The following is a 20,466-nucleotide window of genomic DNA, read 5'->3' as shown; positions in this document are numbered from 1 at the left end:
CGGGACACCCATACCAATCAACCCCACTGCCCCATGGCTGAACATTTCAACTCCCCGTCCCACTCTGCCGAGAACATGTAGGACCTGGGCCTCCTCCATCGCCACTCCCTTACCACCGAACGCCTGGAGGAAGAATGCCTCATCTTTTGCCTTGGAACCCTTCAACCCCATGGCATCAATGTGGACTTCACCAGTTTCCTCATTTCCCCTCCCTCACCTTACCCCAGTTCCAACCTTCCAACTCAGCGCCATCCTCATGATCTGTCCCATCTATCAATCTTCCTTCCCATCTATCCGCTCCACCCACCTCTCTGACCTATCACCTTTACCCCCACCTCCATCCACCCACTGCACTCTCAGCTACCTTCTCCCCAGCCTCACCTCTCCCATTTATCTCTCCACCCCTAAGGCTCTCTGCCTCATTCCTGATGAAGGGCCTCTGCCCGCAACATCAATTTTCCTGCTCCTTGGAAGCTGCCTGACCTGTTGTGCTTTTTCAGCACCACTCTAATCTTGTAATTATGGCGCCTCATTCTTCGTCTCCTCAACTACTGGAAACAAGATTCTTTCTACCCTGCTTTATTCTTGTTCATACATGGCTTAGGCAGTATTATTTTAATTCTTTAATTACAATTATAGCAAGATATACTTATGACAGCCAAAGCCCACTTGCTGACCATTACAAATTACTTCTTATAATTCTGAAATGTGAATGTTATCCAATTTATACATTTAAATAAAGATAATATTCTGTGCACCTTCCAAACATGTATAATATAGAGTGTGAATTAAAGACTAAAACACAAGATTTACAGTAAGCATTCAAGATTTTTAAAAAGTTCCAAACATCTCAGGTTGGATTTCAACAACAGACCTGGTCTGCCATTTTTCTAGAGATTCTCCATGCTCTCTCGGTACATATGAGTACAGCTGGAATTCATTGAAGAACAACACACATTCATGACGAGCGTCCTTCAGCAGGTTCCGCAATTTGTTGTAATGTCTGTAATGAAACAGCCAATGAATATGATCAGATTGGCTCCAATATTTTTCCATTTTACATCTTCAAAATTGTATTATTTGTTTATCTTTTTTCCCCCTCACACCTTTATTCTATCACTTTTATCATAGTGATAGAGGTGAAACAGACCCTTTGGTCCAACTTGTCCATGCCTACCAGCAAATTAATCTAGTCCCATTTGCTAGCATTTGGCCCATATCTCTCTAAACTCTTCCTATTCATTTACCCATCCAGATACCTTTTAAATCTTGTAATTGTACCTGCCTCTACCACTTCCTCAGGCAGTTCATTCTAAAAACACACCATCCTCTGCATGAAAACGCTGCCCCTCAGGTCCCTTTTCTATCTTTCCCCTCCCACCTTAAACCTTTGCCCCCTAGTTTTGAACTTCCCTACACTGGGAAAAATACCTTGGCTATTAACCCTATCCATTCCTCTCAAGATTTTATAAACCTCTATAACGTCACCCCTCAGTCTCTGACAGTTTGGGGGAAAATACCTCAGCCTACTCTGCCTCACTCTATAGCTCAAACCCTCCATTCCTGGCAACATCCTTGTAAATCTTTTCTAACCCTTTCAAGTTTAACAACATCTTTCCTATAGCAGGGAGACCAGAATTGAACATACTGTTCCAAAATAGAATCGAATAATTTGAATTGAATTTATTGTCATGTGTACCGAGGCACAATGAAAAGCTTTGTTCTGCGAACATGTAGATCACACAGTTAAGTAGCATAGATAAGTAAATAATAGGTAAACAGCGGCAAAAACAAAAACACAGGTACAGGCGAATGTTAAGAGTTTGAGAGTCCATTCAGTATTCTTACAACAGTAGTGTAGAAACTGTTTTGAAACTGGCTGGTGCGTATGTTCAGGCTTCTGCACTTTCTCCCCAATGGTAGAGGTTGTAGAAAAACATTGCCAGGGTGGGATGGATCTTTGAGAATGCTGACGGCCTTTCCTTGACAGTGAGCCTGACTCTATTGATGGGAGGTTGGCCTTTGTTATTGTCCGGACTGAGTTCACCACTCTCTGTAACCGTCTCCGAACTTGAATGGTACAGTTGCCATACCTGGTATTGATACATCCAGTCAGAATGCTCTCGATGGCACACCTATAAAAGTTGGCAAGGGTATTCGCCGTCATACCAAATTTCCTCAGCTGCCTGAGGAAGAAGAGACGTTGTTGGGCCTTTGTAACTAGTGCGTCCACATGAAGAGTCCAAGAAAGCTTGTTGTGGATGACCACTCCCAGGAGCTAGACACTCTCCACTCATTCCACCTCTGTTGTATAGGGGGGCATGAGTAACATCCTGCCTAAAGTCAATAATAAGTTCCTTGGTTTTGCCGACATTGAGAGCTGGTTGTTCTCAGTGCACCATTTCTTCAGATCTTCCACCCCCCCGTCTAATACATCAATGATTTGTTTTCATTAAAACCAGTAGACATTGCTAAAAGAAGCACATTTCTGACAATGCAGCACATCCATAATACTATATTCAACCCGTAATACTACAAATTCTAGATTGTATACTGAGGCTCCATAACAGATCTCAAACCCATAACTCTGATTCAAAGACAAAAGTACTACCAATTGAGCACCAATATTGGTATTTTCTGTTTTTATTCCGTAATTTCAGCATGCATAATATTGTACAATGTGAAATGAGTTTTGGTCCATCTTAAACCAGCTATCAATGGGTATTTGTGCTCAGCTGTACGATACATATTGCCCCAATATGTTCAAGAAAACGGAACTTTGCAGGTTTACATTTAATCACAAATAAATATCTACATTTATCAGAGTCAGAATTCTTGTGATAGGTTTAGTATTATTGACTGCTGATTTTCCTGTTATCTTTACAAACACTCAAAAGGAAGAAGTGCATATTTATGTGTAATTCTACTCCAGGTGTTCTAAAGTTATATGATTGTTTTGTCTTCATATGTAAAAAAAATAGCTTTTGCTAATTGGTTGTGAAATTACAATTCCTAAGTTTTGTGAGCTTGCCAGAATGAAAGGACTGTTAATTTTCTGTGTATATAACCAATTAATGTGCAAACCCAGCAAGTTCTTAAAAATAATGAAAAGGCTAAGGGTCAAATGCAGTTTGTAAAGGCAAACAGCAAAGTGGCATAAATTAATCAGTAAATTCAGGACATTCATAACTCATCACATGTCTTTTCATCCTCTGAATTTGTTAGCTAATTTGTGAAATATAAAGGCATGCATTATGGAAAATTAATGCTGTGTTAATAAAGACTTGAATCATTAACTTTATGTTGCAGAAGAATACACAGGATAACAGAACAAATGACGAATGGCACAGGATCAAAGACAAACTTCTGGTTAGTTTCACTTGGTGATATGGAAATATGTAATGAGAATCTTTAACAAAATAAATAAATTGTACTAATCTTGTTGGTTCAAAAGTAAAGCAGCAACAACTTGCATGTATATAGTGCTCTGATGGCATTACAATGTAGCAAATACTTCACAGGGACCTTTATGAAGCAAAATTTAAGGTGGAATCAAAAATGGCAAACTTTTAAGGATAAAGGCCAAAATCTTGTCAAGGATATAGGTTGCAAGCAGCATCATAAAGGAGTAAGTAAGCAGCACAATTAAGGGTGTTAGCTGAAGATATGAGGTGCGCAAGAGGGCAGGCTTGGAAGAAGATGGGAATTTGGAGTTTTATGGGGCTGAAGACGATGGAACTAATTAATAAGAAAATTAGTTAACTGAAGAAATGAATGTGGCAGGATTACAACTCAATTCTCCTTGTACAGAATGGTATTTCAACATTTGGTACAATGATGAATGTTGAGGGTCAGCTACTGGGAAGAGAGATTTTCCAATAAATACTTTGGGAATCAACAAAAGTACAATGAAAATACGCATTACTCTGCAGACTAAAGGTGTAAACCTTAACACATGAACAAGACATGATCATTCCCATGCAGCTTGCTATGTCGTCAACATTTTGATAGAGAAATTTGCCAAGTGTATGACTAACTAAATTTAGGGAGATGGTGAACACAAATACTGAGCTCTGACCTGTAATGCATTACACTTCCAACCATCATGTCTGGTTGTAAGTACAATGTTTTAACCATAAAAGAAAGGAATACTGCATCTATAATTCCAAGAAAATTAGTAATACTTAACATTTCAAGAACCTAATTGATTTTGAACAGAATGAAAGCATCGAATGACAAATGAAAAAAAAATCCAGTTTGCCAAAAGTTAATCTTACTCAAATTAGTAGCTAGACACTGATCAAAAGGGAAATGGATTTGACATTCAATTCCTGTAACAGATAAGATACTCGCAAAGAATATTTCTCTTTCACATCTAAAAATATTTGCCAATTTGGTAGAAAAGACTCCCCTGTTGTTACAGAGCTGTTTATAACCAGTCCAAGATCAGATATCAATGAAAAGTTTTCCAACTGTTATTTTCAAATAAGATTCATTAAAGACACAAACTGTTTGAAAAGATTTAAGTTTCTATGCTATAAATTAAACAAATTGGGAAAAGTTAAGACCTGTAAAGTTGTTAAAGGCTTCCATGAAAATACCACAGAAGGTAACTGGTGGCAGCGGGCACAGAAATCCATACTGCACACAGAGGGAATTAAATGAACAACAGGGACAAAATTAACAGCAATCTGTTAAATTGACGGTCTTTGATTAAAATAGCCCAAGGCTTTTAACAGACACCCAATCCTCAAGGGAAATTTTTCAAAATGTTAGCGGGCAGTTGATTTTATTTACTGCAAATTTAACCATTTGATGACTTGAGTACACAATATTCCTTCTTGAAAATTAAAGGTATAACCAGATGTTTTGAGTTATTTGAAAAAAAATGTTCAAAATCAAGACATTTTGTTTGACGATATTGATTTTCCAAAATATTTTATGAACATTGGTTATATTATATTTTCTCAATATTGGTTATATTTTCTCAATCTTTTATTTCCAAATCTAATTGAGTTAAGTATAATTTTTCATGCAACAAATAGGACAGTGTAACCTTTAAAGCATCAAAGGCCAATTTAGTGATCACTTAAAACTGTTTACATACAAACAGGCTTATTGAATATTGTCTATTTAAGCAACAATTTGTTTTTTTATAAAACACATGTAAAATTAAAAATTAAAAGCTTAAAGAGTACTTTATAGATCTGGATTGGTAAGGGAATCAAAGATTATGGGAGAATGAAGGAGAATGGGGTGGGGAGCATACCAGCCATGATCGGATTGTGCAGCACACCCATTGGGACAAAGAGCCTAATCCTGCTCCTATGTCTTGTGGTCTTGCTCTTGAGTGGAGCAGCACTGATATTAGATTAGATTAAATTCCCTACAGTATGGAAACAGGCCCTTCGGCCCAGCAAGTCCACGCAGAACCATCCGAAGAATAACCTACCCAGACCCACTGCCCCACCCCACATTTACCCCTGACTAATGCACCTAACACTATGGGCAATTTAGCATGGTCAATTCACCTGACCTGCACATCTTTGGATTGTGGGAGAGAACTGAGCACCCGGAGGAAACCCACGCAGACACAGGGAGAATGTGCAAACTCCACACAGACAGTCGCCCGAGGCAGAAATTGAACCCAGGTCTCTCGCGGTGCTAACCACTGAGCCACCGTGCTGCCCCATGAAAGGCCAAATGGCCTCATTCCGTTTTGTAACTATTCTGTGAATCTATCATAGGAAACATAGGACAGACCATGGCTGTATTTTCTAGAAAGGAGCTAACTGAAGGAGTCCTGAGAGAGCTTTTCAAGATTTTGTCAGAGATTGATAAGTCAGACAGAAAGAAGATATTTCCACTCGTCGTTGAGATCATAAACATGAAATAGTCTCTGTGCTGTAAAAAGATTTCTAATGCTGTGTACAAGTAAATCAGCAAATTTCTACAGGTACACTTGTAAAGGACCCTTGCTAAACCTCAGCTGGAGTACTGTCTATCATTGTGGATACCACATTGCAGGAAAGATGCAAATACTTTGGAGAGAGAGCGCAGAAGTGATTTACAAGAATGGTTCCATGTGGGATTGGAAGGTTTCAGGTATAAGAAGAGGCTGAATAGGCTGGGGCTTTTTTCCCCTAGAGTGCAGGAAGCTGAGGGATGACTTGATAGAGGTTTATAAAATCATGAGGGAAAGATATAAAAGGGATCAGAGGGGTAACTTTTACACACAGAGATGGTGGCATGTATGGAATGAGCTGCCAGAGGAGATGGTAGAAGTGGGTACAATTACAATATTTAAAAAGCATCTAGATGGTTATATGAATAGAAAGCATTTAGAGGGATATAGCCAAATTCTGGCAAATGGGAATAGACTAATTTATAATATCTGGTTGGCACAGATGAATCTGACTGAAAGGTCTGTTTCCATACTGTATAACGTTATGACTCTACGAACAGTAGTGAGTGAAACAGAATGTGAAATTAGCCATGTTAGGACAGAGCAGTAAAAACACAGAACTGCATTGCTTTGAAACTGAATTTTGAAGAATGAAATATAGAAACTGCGGGTTTTACAAGGGAAAATGGAACATGTTTGCACGGTATATTAGGGAATGTAATGCATTGTGCAGCTGGCAAAACTTCTCTCTCTGCCAATTTGTTGTGAAAGACGTGACCTTGATTCCCCTGTTCACAGATGGCATCAAGACCTGGACAAAGTGTTAAATTTAGAAATTCAACAGAAGTTTAACTCACAATTTTTTTTTAGCCAGGAGCTACTGGCAGGTGAAGCATTAAACAGGACATAGTTACATTTGGATAATTTTAATGGTTGATTTAAACAAGACAAATCTTGGGTCTACACAACACAAGGATTATAGTGCAATAGATCCTCAACTAGGATCATGATTAACTTAAATAAAAGCAAAATACTGCAGGTAATGAAAATCTGAAATAAACCAAGAATGAGAGAGGAACTCAGCAGATCAGACAGCATCCCTGGAGAGAGAAACAGAATTAACGTTTCGAGTCTGGTATGACTCTTTTTCAGAACTGAGTTCTAGAACTAATTCCTAGTTCTAGATTCACCCACAGGAGGAAACATCTACACTGTAAAGACCCTTCAGATCTTATATGTTACAAGCAAGTCGTATCTTACACTTATAAATTCCATCAGATACAAGACTAGTTTGTCCAACCTTTCCATGTGACACATTCCCGATATTAGTTTAGTAAATCTTTTTTGAACTTCATCCAACAAAACTTAAGAATTTTCCTTAAATAAGGAGACCAATACTGTACACAGTATTCCAGATGTGGCCTCAGCAATGCACTGTATAACTTGAAAGTGTGTTGCTGGAAAAGCACAGCAGGTCAGGCAGCATCTGAGAAGCTGGAGAATCAATGTTTTGGGCATAAGCCCTTCATCAGGATTCCTGATGAAGGGCTTATGCCCTAAACGTCGATTCTCCTGCTCCACGGATGCTACCTGACCTACTGTGTTTTCCAGCAACACACTCTCAACTCTGATTTCCAGCATCTGCAGTCATCGCTTTCTCCAATGCATTGTATAACTAAAATATCAACTCCCAACTTTTATATTCAATTCCCCTCACGTTAACAGTAATATTTATTAGCTTTCCTAAGTACTTACTATACCTAATGCAAATCAATCACTAGGATACCCTGACTTCTTTGCTAGATATGTCTTTTTTATTCTTCATGCTACAAGGAGAATTTCACATTTTCCCCAAGATATTTAGCTACTCACTCAATCTAATCATGACCTAAAAATTCAATTGAAAGTTTGCCCCAATAACAATGACCATGAAACTATATTAGTTACCGCAGAACCCATCTAGTTCATCAATGTCCTTAAGGAAAGAAAATCTACCATCCTTACCCGGTCTGGTCTACATGTGAGTGTGCAGGAGAATCGACATTTCGGGTGTAAGCCCTTCATCAGGAAACGTCGATTCTCCTGCTCCTCGGATGCTACCTGCTGTGCTTTTCCAGCACCATACTCTAGACTCTAATCGCCAACATCTGCAGTCCTCACTTCCTCCTGGTCTACATATGACTCCAAATCAACAGAAATGCAGTTGACTCTCAAATAAAACAAAGGTAGCAGAAGTAGATAATTCAACCCATCACCAAGTGATCACAACAAGTCTGATAACCCTTAGCTCCACTTTCCTGCCTTTTACCCTTGATTCCTTTACTGATTAAGTACTTGTCTATCCAACCGCTTTAATACATTTAATGATACAGCCTCTATAGCTCTATGCAGTAAAGAATTAAATAGATTCAAAACCCTCTGAAAGAAGAAATGCCATCTCCTCTTTATTTTAAATGGGTGACCCCCTAATCTGGGATTGCACCTCCGGTCCTAGACTCTTCTACTAAGAGAATGATATTATTCAACAACTTCAACTCACAGACAGCAGCAATACGTGAAACAAATCAAATGTCAATTTACACAATACAAAGGAATATGAGTCACAGGAGGTTGTGACTAAAGAGTATTGCATCCAGTGATGTGACACCTTGAGTAGTGCCTCCTGATTCAGTCATAAACAGAATTAACATATTGAAGCACTAGAGGCAGTGCAGAGAAGCTCCCAACATTAATGAGTATTGTCAAAAATCTGAATTGTAAGAAAAACATTGAACAAGGTTGAGCTTTTCACTCTTGAATACATCAGGAAGATCTTATAGAGGAACAGTCGATAAGATAGTTAAGGGAACTGAAAAGGTAAGATCTGGAATATCTCTTTAAGCTAAAGGAAGACGGGGGAGAAGGTGATGTAACTTTCAGGTAGTCAAAATTGTCACCCAAAGGGTGAAGAACATACAGAATAAACTTCCTGGAAGAGTAATGAAGTTAAAATTAGTAACTTTTTTCATTTGTTCTCAGAAGATAGCAATACATCTAAGGCTGTACTGTATTTATGTTTTTATAGCCGACCAACAGTTATTACTCTAAAAGGTTGGTAGAATTTAGTGCACAGCTGAAGGATTTTTAACTGTACTGACCCAGTAGTATTGAAAGAAAACCATAACAAATCCAAATCAGAATGCAATTCTGAGACAATGGTGTTTGCAGAACACTGCTGCTATTGCTCTTCTCAGCAGTTGCGCCCACTAGGAAGGAGGTGCTGTGGAAGTTTCCTTGATTAACTTGTGCAATGGATTTTGTAAACTGAACACACTGCATCCACTGTGCGTCAGCAACAGAGCAGTAAACATGCAGTATAGCAGCAGTAGCCCTAATTAACTGAACTATTCTGCCTTTGCTGTGTTGAATGCCCCTCCTCACATATAGCGTACAAGTTATGCATTGTAAACTAGAGGAAGACCAGAGATGACACAGTGGTTAAAAACTCCCCCAAGCACCACAACAAGCGACATTCATGTGACTAGGAAAGTGGCAGGAAAGTGGAGTTAAGGGTTATCAGACCTGTCGTGATTGCTTGGTGGAGTGAACTTGATGGGTTGAATTGTCTACTTCTGCTCCTTTGTTTTATTTGAGAGTCAATTGCATTGCTGTAGATCTGGAGTCACACCTATCGATATTCATGCTAATCCTGCATCAGACAATGAGAAAATCCACATGCAACAATGAAATGATTGAGAATATGAATATTCCAGAACAATAAAGAGTCTCTCACTACTTTAGGCTAATTGCTCAACAGAGAGATAGAGATAGAGCAATAGACAATGACATTGCTAAAAATACTCATTAATATAGTATCAATCAAACAATGAGGAAAAAGAAAAGAAAGGCAGAGATACACAGAACAAGGCAACGCAGAGAATGAATGTTTCACAAATCCCACTCACGCTGCAACTGAGATTTCAATGTCATAAAATCTTACAAGGTCATGAGTTTATGAATGAAAAAAAAATCAGTTCACAGTGCAGCATGAACTCAACCAGCAGTCATTGTGATATCTTTCCCCTCTGGCTCAAAAGATGCCATACAATCTGTTATAAACCAGAGCAGACTCTCTCAAAATATATTAAGATGATAGGATCGAGGCTAACATTTTCTTATATTAAAGGCAAGTGCCATGTGCTGCATTCCGGGTACAATTTGATTGATCAAGCTACTAGTCGTGAAGTAAAACACATTTTATCATATATTATAGTTAAACTATAACAACAAAAAAATTGGAACAACTCTATCAGAAAATAGAATAATAAATTATGTAACTACTAAACTGTAACTGTCCCAATATAGTAACATCCCAAAAGCACACCCTTGGCAAAGGGAAATTCAGTTAAACAGACTGTCTCACATGCAATTTTCTAGCCCAGGAGGAAAAACATCAAGAGAAAACTCAGACAAAGCAGCATGGAAGGATGTACTTCCAAACCCAGATACAAGACCCCAGCAACTGCTACTGAGAAACTAAAACTAAAAATCCTGATTCTGTGGGAGCTTGCCCCACCCATTCAGACTATTTCTATTGTTCTGACTTTTTTAAAAAAAAACAAGGTCTCACAAACTGTTTACTTTATTAGATTCAAATAGACAGCTCTTCACTTCAAAAAAAAATTAAGACCAAATACACCTCTTAAAGCCATAGAATAGTCACAAATCTAAAAGGGAAATGATTTTGTTATGGGTTTAGAGTAATGTTTAATAAATCGAAAAAGTTCGTGTCTCCAAAATCCCATCAAGACATTTCACAGTTGAATTGGTTATTACCTGCACTCTACTGGGGTAGATAATAAGGAATCTCGTAAAATGTTTTACTGAGATGGCAATGCCTCTTAAATCTAGCATAACAATAAAAAATATAGACAGCATTCAATGACATGCCTAATATTGTGTCCTACTAAATACTAGATTTATTAAAAAAAACTAGTTATCTCATTTGCAATATGTAGAACAAAACATATTTCCTTCATAAAATATGTAACATATTTCTTCATTTTACACAGGGGGTTGTTGTGATCTGGAGTGTACTATCTGAAAGTACGTTGGAAATAGATTTAATAAAAATTTTGAAAATTGGACAAATCCTTGAAGAGAAATATTACGGAATACAGGGAACAAGCATGGGCAGTGAGATCAATCGAATAACTCTACAAAAGGACCGGCACAGGCACTATGGGCTGATAAGCCTCCTTCCACAGGGGAGGCAGTCAAATCAAAAGTGAAAATCAGCATAAGAGAATTGGAAAAACATATGTACTAGTAAAACACACTGATCCTTGATTTCTGCTTTAACAAAGCATATTAAATACTTACTACCTTTTAAGCAAAGACATGGCTTTTCATAGAGTGATGTGCTCTTCTTATCAGATGTGCAAGATCAGGGAGCATTTCAATGTTCCTGGAGACTATGTTTACAGGAAGTGTGTTTGGTTGTGAATCCTATTAGATCACAGATCGGATGGAGTGCCATTTAGAAGTAAAGACAAATTTACAGGAGCTAGGGGCATTTGCAGAATGGCAATTTCAGCAAAGTAGAGTAACTGCAGATACAGTCAAGTGGAATACTATTAGGAAAGTAAGCGAGGAAGGTAGGTAGTGCAGAAGTCTCTTGTGGTTATTCCCATCTCAAACACATATGCTGATTTGGATACTTTATGGGGTTATGACCTCTCAGGGGAATATAGCATTGACAGCCAGGTTTCTGGTGCTGTGACGGGCTACTGTAAAGAGGGGTATATCAAGTTCAAAGCAATCGATTGTGATGGGGACTTTCTAGTCAAAGGCACAGATGCGGCCATCAGCGAGAATGGTGTGCTGCCTCCCTGGTGCCAGAGTCAAAGATATCTCAGAGCGGATGCAGGATATTCTGAAAGAGGAGACAAACCAGCAGGTCATTGTAAACGTTGGTACCAACGACATCGGTAGAGAAAGGGACAAGGTTCTGCACAGAGAATACAGGAAATTAGGCAGGAGATTACAAAGTAGATCATTGAGGGTAGTAATATGTGGATTACTCCCAGTGCCATGCGCTAGCAAGAGGAGGAATAAAAGGATGTGTGGCTAACGAGCTGGTGTAAGGGGCAAAGATTCACATTTTTGGTCCATTGGGATCTTTTCTCGGGTCGAAGTAATCTGTATACAAAGGACAGGTTGTACCTGAATTGGAAGAAAACCCATACACTGGCGGGGAGAAAGAGGTCTTAGATATCTGCAAGAACATTGGGGTTGTAATGATAGGGGTGTATTGTTGAACAAAGAGACCCAAGTGTGCTTGTTCATAAGTTCCTTCAAAGTGGAGTTGAGGGTAGACACTTGTCTTCATTGGTCAATGCATTGAGTACAGGACTCCTGTACGTCACGTTGCAGCTGTACAGGTCATTGGTGAGGCCACTTTTAAAAACCTTGTTCAATTCTGGTCTCCCTGCTGTAGGAAAGATATGGTTAAACTTGAAAGGGTTCAAAAAAGATTCACAAGGATTTTGCCGGGATTTGGAGGGCTTGAGCCATTGGGGAGAGGCTGATTAGACTCGGGTCTTTTCTCCCCCTGAGCTGAGGGGTGACTTGCAGAGGTTTATAAAATTATGAGGGGCATGGATAGGTGAATAGCCAAGATCTTTTTCTAAGGGGAAGGAAATCCAAAACTCGAGGGCAGAGGTTTAAGGTGAGAGGGGAAAGATGTAAAAGAGACCTGAGGTGCAACCTTTTTCACCCAGAGGGTGGTGCGTGCATAGAATGAGCACCTAAGGTATTGGAAGCTGGTACAATCATAACATTTAAATGGCACTTGATAGGGTACATGAATTGGAAAGGTTTAGAGGAATATGGGCCAAATATTAGCAAATGGAATTAGATTAGCTGAGGATATCTGGTTGTCATGGACAAGTTGATTTGAAGGATTTGTTTCCATGCTGTATAACTATGACTCTATAAAGTAAAAGCACTGCAAAAGTAGTCATGTACCTAGGATCCTTCCAACGATGTTCAATAAAGGAACACTGGAAAGGCATTCTATGGGGTTGCACCTCCTATTGCAGTATTCAGTGGCCAACTGTAAAATGGTGCTGACAATTAACTGTCAATAATCTGACAACAGTTCCCAAATATCACAACTGGGGCCAGAAGTCAACAGGGGACAATAGGTACTCCTTGTTTGAGAATTTGAATATATTTAGTTTCCCCTTGAGACTTCATTCAAAGCAATCAGTTGTTTGAAAAGCAAATTATTCCCACATGCAAACCTTATTCACATCTCACCATAAAATATAATACATTTTATTCATCGTTTAGAATCCTCCTGTAATCTGTACTGTGACATATTCAGTTATAAAGTCATAGAGATATACAACATGGAAATAGATCCTTTGTTCCAACTCGTCCATGCCAATGAAATATCCTATATAAATCCAGTCCCATTTACCAGCATTTGGTCCATATCCCTCTAAACCCCTCCTATGCATATACCCATCCAGATATCTTTTCAATGTTGCAATCGTACCAGCCTACATCACTTCCTCTGGCAGCTCATTCCATACATGCACCACTCTCTGCATGAAAAAGTTGCCTTTTAGGTCCCTTTATATCTTTCCCCTCTCACCTTAAACCTATGCCCTCTAGTTTTGGACTCCCCCACTCCGGGGAAAAGACCTTGCCTATTTACCCTATCCATGCCCCTCATGATTTTATAAACCTCTTCAAAGCCAGCCTTCAGCCTCCAAAGCTCTAGAGAAAACAGTCGCAACCTATTCAGTGTCTCCCTATAGATCAAACACTCCAATCCTAACAACATCCTTGTAAATCTTTTCTGAACCCTTTGAAGTTTCATAACATCCTTCTTATAGGAGGTAGACCAGAATTGCACACAATACTCTAAACATGACCTCCCAACTCCTATACTCAATGCACTGACCAGTAAAGTCAAGCATACCAAACGCTTTCTTCCCTATCCTACGTACCTGCGCTCCAAGGTCTCTTTGTTCAGCAACACTCCCCAGGACCTTATCATTAAATGTCTAAGTCCTGCCCTGATTTGCCTTTCCAAAATGCAGTAGATCACAGTTATCTAAATTAAACTCCAGCTGGTACTCCTCGGCTCATTGGCCAATCTGATCAAGATCCAGCTGTACTCTGAGGTAACCTTCTTCGCTGTCCACTGCACCTATTTTAGTGTCTTCTGCAAACTTACTAACTATACATCCTATGTTCACATCCAAATCATTTAAATAAATGACAAAAAAGCAACAGAGCCAGCACTGATCCTTGTGGCACACCACTGTTGAAAATGCATTGTGTGTATTACACAGACTCTAAGCAAGAACCTCCAATCAAAAAATTGAACATCACAGAATCCCTACAGTGCAGGAAGAAGCTATTCATCCCATCAAGTCAGCATCAACTCTACGAAGAGCATCCCATCCAGACCCATCCCCCCACCCTATCCCTGTAATCCTGCATTTACCATTGCCTATCCACCTAACCTGTAGATCTTTGGACTGTGGGAGGAAACATGAACACTCAGTGGAAATCCACGTAGACACAGGGAGAGTGTGCAAACTCCACATTGATAGTCACCCAAGGCTGGAATCAAACCCAGATCCCTGGCACTGTGAGGCAGCAGTGCTAGCCACTAAGTCACTGTGCTGCCCTCAAAGGAATATGTAATCTTTCTTTCGTGTTCCCAAAGATAAAGAGCGTCTGAATGCTTTCTTATTGAGGGCTGCCTACAAATGACCACCTGAGGGGCCATGGGATTGATTTCAGAACTCCTTCTCAATATAACAAAAGTTGCCCTAAACAAATCTGTCCCATACATTACTCATAAACAATTTTGCCAGCCAAGGTAATATATATAAAATAAGAAAATTGGTGGAAATATCAGAAATTCAGTTAAATTTGTACACTATAACTTATCTTGTCTGGAATAATTGGAACTAAGACATATTGTGATTTTCCAGATTACAAACTTCATAAATTGCTGAACCACATATGTGAACGAGAAAACAGCATCTATATAATTTTTATAAAGGGTAGAATGCCTTCAAGTAATATTTAGTTACTTTTCATTATAATCACCAGAAAGCTTGATTAGATTAGATTAGATTATTTACAGTGTGGAAACAGGCCCTTGGGCCCAACAAGTCCACACCGACCCTCCAAACAGCAACCCATCCAGACCCATTCCACTACATTTACCCCTTCACCTAACATTACGGGCAATTTAGCATGGCCAATTCACCTAACTGGCATATTTTTGGACTGTGGGAGGAAACTGGAGCACCCAGAAGAAACCCACGCAGACATGGGGAGAACTTGCAAACTCCACACAGACAGGTGCCCGAGGCAGGAATTGAACCCGGGTCTCTGGCGCTGTGAGGCAGCAGTGCTAACCACCATGCCCCCCCTTGTGGTTACCACAAATATAAACCTCAGGACCTCCTAAATAACAGCTCTGTTTCTTCATCATTTTGTGATTTTCCATCATCCTTGAAAACCAACTGCTTTTATTTCACTGAGAATTTGTCATGGTCTGACCTGCTTACAGGTGTTGCTTACATCTTCAACGTTGCATTTGGAAGTGGCAAAACATTATGCTGACATCTCTATAGTTATTCCACAAGGGCATCATGTTTGTTACTGGCAACATCAGTCCTCTGTCTGTTGGCCATTGACAAGAGGCATGCTGCCATTGCACCAAAATTGGTGTCTTGGTGCAAATTGCTATTATTCAATGCAAATGAATGTTTAAAATGAAGGATAACAATTAAATATTACAACTTGTGTTGCTCCATCATGAGTTACAAATCACAGGTCATGGTTAAACAATTATAGTGCTGAAGCTTTAATTGTTCCATTCATATCTGACCAGTGCTTTGCATGATGCTTAAATCCATCAAATATTATAGTGAGATAGCCATCACAAACCTGCGTCCCTTCTGGTGCTGGACAGCCTGACAAGCTGTCTGCATGAAGACAATGCCTCTCAATTCTGGAAACTCAAGTATCTCCAAATAATCCTGCACCACTTTCCAGTCAGGTATCAAATAATGAGTTGCACTTTCTGACAACAATTTCCCTTCTGAAACATTAAGTGTAAAATGGAATTAAGCAAGTAGCATAAAGGATTAAAGACTCCAATTTAATAGTATGTTAATAACACTGACGTTCAGATGAGACATTTATTTACTATCTCGATGTTCAGATAAAAATAAGAGATCCCATGACACTGCAAGAAGAAACAAGAGCTCTCTCCATTTCCTGACCAATATCCTCCTTCAACCAGCATCAATTACAAATTGTCCAATTACATTTTGAGATACATTTCTGAGTAAAAATTGGCTTTCAGATTTGCTTGCACAATAGCATTGATTTCACTTTAAATATAATTCAGTTGTATAAACCTTAGGGATGTTCCAAGGAAATGAAACAGATGTATAAAGCTCCTTCTATTTTGGGAATTCTGTCCTATCATCATCATGGATATTTTTTGAATGTCATTCTATTCAATCTTTAACTGTGGTTCAATAGATAGCATTCTCTCACCTCTGACTCAGGAGGTTGTACGATCAAGTCCCACAACAGAAACCAGACCACTCAATCCAGGCTGACACACTCAGTGCAATACTTGAGAGAGTGCTGCACTGTCAGAGGTGTCATCTTTCAGGTGGATAGAAAATATCTTACAAGCATTACTTCAGAGAAGAGCAGGGGAGTCCTCCCTACCATCGTGGCCAATATTTACGTTCAATCAACACCATGAAAACAGATTTTCTGAACAGGAACTGCTGTTTTGGGACCTTGCTGTGTGCAAATTGGCTGCTGTTTCCTACATCAATGACCACATTTCTATGCACTTCATTGGCTATAAAGCACTTTGAAACATCCAAAGGTGTGTCATATAAATACAATCTTTTCTTTTCTCCATGCGTTTTAATATCGCTGAGAGCTCTGTTTTGTGGATGACTGCACCCGCTGGGCCATACTTTACCATTGTGGCACTCAGCCTGGCAGAGGGAACTGTTACAGGGAACCGACCCCCTGAGGTAATGCTCCCTCACAACTCGAACTGATTTTCCTTTGCAGCTCCTCAGGTGCAGCACCTTCTCCGTTTTTATCATCACGTTGTCGGAAGCCAGCGGAGGAGCCATTAGTCGATGCCTTTTTTGTTTCCCTTCTCGAAATCGATTCCTCGCTAAGACCCGAAGGGACCACGCTCCGCGGATGTAAACAACTCCAACAAGCGCTTTCTGCCGCCGATTTTTCGCCCGCCTCACCCGGACAGCGTTCCCGCGCGTGAACCGGAAGTGTAACCCGGAACTGCGGGGCAAAGGAATCAGCTGCGGGGCAAAGGAATCAGCTGCGGGGCAAAGGAATCAGCTGACTGACCAGGAGCGCATGCGCAACGTGATATCTGCATTGCAATCTGAATGTATCGCACTCTTGTAATGATTCGGAGGTGCCGGTGTTGGACTGGGGTGTACAACGTTAAAAATCACACAACACCAGGTTATAGTCCAACAGGTTTAATTGGAAGCACTAGCTTTCGGAGCGTCGCTCCACTATCATCTGATGAAGGAGCAGCGCTCCGAAAGCTAGTGCTTCCAATGAAACCTGTTGGACTATAACCTGGTGTTGGGTGATTTTTAATCTTGTAAGCTACACCTTATGAGCTACATCCTTTATTTGAAACAAATCAACTCATTTTAACGAATTTCAGATCTGTCTGTTTCTTTTTGATTACATTAATCCTTTCGGAAAGTACTTCCCTACTTTAGCAATTCTGCTCAGCAATGAATCTCACTGAATATTGGGAAGTTTCTCTATTTTAGAACAAAGTTAAAAATCACACAGCACCAGGTTATGGTTCGACAGGTTAATTTGGAAGCACGAGCTCTCGGAGTGCTGGTCCTTCATCAGATAGCCGTGGAGCAGGATCATAAGACACAGAATTTATACCAAAAGATTGGAGTCATGCAACTGAAGTGATATATTGAACAAACCTAGATTGCTGTTAAGTCTTTCATCTTTCAGGATGGGTTGCATGTTTCAGTTCATTAATATGTAAATCCCAGAACTTCTTTGAAGACTCATTCTTGAGCTATAACAATGTTTTTATATTTAAAAAGTGGCATCTCAGATCAGGCAATGCATTAAAGGTATAAGGTTCATATCTGCCTGTATCCCAATCTTGAGTCAAACTGGTTCTATTTCCAAAGTAGGAATTTATAAAATATTACATGGATCGACTGCCTGTAGATTGTATGCTTTTTGAGCAAAATGGAATGTATCTGCAAATATTATACTACAAATGCAAATTTACCCCATTGACTTATATGTGTTTATATGAAGACATGGGTGTGCTGTACGTTTAAGGGAGTTAAAAAGCTAGCAAAAACTACCTGACAGCAACAAGTGTTCTGAAAAAAAGTAACATTTGGTCGAACAACTCGATTAGCTGGTTGAAAATGTGTTGCTGGAAAAGTACAGCAGGTCAGGCAGCATCCAAGGAGCAGGAGAATCGACATTTCGGGCATGAGCCCTTCTTCAGGGATCCTGAAGAAGGGCTCATGCCCGAAATGTCGATTCTCATGCTCCTTGGATCCTGCCTGACCTGTTGTGCTCTTCCAGCAACACATTTTCAGCTCTGATCTCCAGCATCTGCAGTCCTCACTTCCTCCTCGATTAGCTGGTTGCCTGGACACAAAAACAAGTTAGAATTTGGCCAATCAGTTTAAATTATACCCCAAAATACCCACCACCAATCAAGTTTAAATGGGCTATATTGACAAACTTAAAAGCCATTGACACAATCCGATGCTCTGGGTGTTTTAAGACTGGGGAAAATTGAACAGTTGAGAGGAGAACTGCCAAGCTACCAGCATGTAAAGACTGCCTGAAAAATATCTCTAACGGTACCTTTATCGATCAGTAACCAGTGAAGCAGAACCCACAAGAAGAAGAAAAGAAAACAGGAATACAGAGAACCAAAAGTTGCTGTGTTTTGAGATAAGAAGTTTTGTTTTATCGATCTTATCGGACTCATATTGTGGAAGGGGAAGGCAAAAGATAGGTGAGAGGAAGAAGTTGTAATTAATAGTTAGTTAGTTATTCTGTTATACTTTTAAGAAATAACGTTGTTAATTTTTACTTTAAATAGTTCTTGGCCACTCGAATTTTTACAGATTACTGCATGGGATGAATCCTTTCTGTGTTGCTCTTTTAAATTAAGCAAGAGGGTTTACCCCATATCATAACAGTGTGTGTGTGTGTGTATGTGCTTGAGAGAGAGTGTGTGAGTGTGTGCGTGCGAGTGTGAGTGCTCATGAGAGAGTGTACGTTTGAGTGTGTGCATGCTTGATAAAATGTGTGTGAGTGTGCTGGAATATAAGCCTGTGAGAGGTGTGTGCATGGGTGTAAGTGTAGTGGATATATGTGTATGCATATGAGAGAGACCGTGTGTATGAGAGAGGGTCTGCATGAATGTGAGTATGTAAGGTGTGTGTGTGTGTGTGAGAGAGAGTGTATCGTGTAGTGGGGTCAACTGTAGTGTGACATGAACCCAAGGTCCCAGTTGAGACCATCCACATGGTTTCTGAACTTGGCTATCAGCTTCTGCTTGGCCACTCTGCATGTTGCATATCCCGAAGTCTGCATTGGAGGATGGTCACCCAAAGATCCAAGGCCGAATGTCCCTGACTGCTGAAGTGTTTCCCCACTGGAAGGGAACATGCCTGCCTGGCGATTGTTGTGCAGTGTCCATTCATCCATCGTCATAGTGTCTCCTTGGTCTTGCCAATGTACCAAGCCTTGGGCATCCTTGCTTGTAGCATATGAGGTAGACAATGTTGGCTGAGTCACATGAGTACCTGCCACGTATGTGGTGAGTAGTGTCTCCATGTGTAATTATGGAATCCATGTCGACACTGACATGTCTTGCAGTGATTGCCATTGCAGGGTTGTATGGTGTTGTGGTCCATGTTGTCCTGAAGGCTGGGCAGTTTGCTGTGAACAATGGTCAGTTTAAGGTTTGACTGTTGTTTAAAGGCGAGAATTGGAGGCATAGGGAAGCTCTTGGTGAGGTGCTCATCCTCATTGATATCGTGGTGTAGACTGCGAAGAACATGGCGTAGTTTCTCTGCTCCCGGGAAGTACTGGACAACAAAGGGTACCCTAACGATTATAATCTGTCTGTCTCATGAGGAGGTTTGCTGTACAAGATACAAGAGGTGCAGGAAGTGGATGAGATGTGCTGTGAGGGCATCGTTGACCACGTGGGAGGGGAAATTGCGGTCTTTGAAGAAGGAGGTCATCTGGGATTTTCTATGGTAGAATTGGTCATCCTGGAAACAAATGCAGTGGAGGCTGAGGAATTGGGAATAAGGGATGGCATTTTTACAGGAGGCAGGATGGGAGGAGGTGTAGTCCAGATAGCCGTGGGAGTCCGTGTGCTTGGAGTTGATTGATGTCTGTGGTTAGTCGGTCGCCGGAGACGGAGATGGAGACGTGCAGGAAGGGGAGGG

At 40.1% G+C, this 20,466-nt stretch overlaps 1 protein-coding gene across 3 annotated transcripts in view; it reads right to left on the bottom strand.

Moving 5' to 3' along the window:
- The window catches only part of dis3l (DIS3 like exosome 3'-5' exoribonuclease), a 53,705-nt gene extending 36,438 nt beyond the window's left edge, over positions 1-17,267 (bottom strand). For 2 of the 3 annotated variants that reach the window (XM_043677086.1, XM_043677087.1), the window contains exons 1-3: positions 15,872-16,023; positions 9,467-9,593; positions 875-1,003 (exon numbers count right to left, since the gene is read on the bottom strand). Coding sequence is in view for 2 of the 3 variants with exons in the window: in XM_043677087.1 (XP_043533022.1) it covers positions 875-886 (12 nt within the window). In the remaining variant the exon portion in view is untranslated. Of the gene's footprint in view, positions 1-874; positions 1,004-9,466; positions 9,594-15,871; positions 16,026-16,934 lie in introns of those variants that run through there. The other variant, XM_043677085.1, reaches the window with a different exon arrangement.
- Positions 17,268-20,466: the final 3,199 nt, after the last annotated feature.

This window comes from Chiloscyllium plagiosum, chromosome 36, assembly GCF_004010195.1.
Source record: "Chiloscyllium plagiosum isolate BGI_BamShark_2017 chromosome 36, ASM401019v2, whole genome shotgun sequence".
Taxonomy (NCBI): domain Eukaryota; kingdom Metazoa; phylum Chordata; class Chondrichthyes; order Orectolobiformes; family Hemiscylliidae; genus Chiloscyllium; species Chiloscyllium plagiosum.
This window is presented reverse-complemented; position numbering and strand designations above follow the sequence as displayed.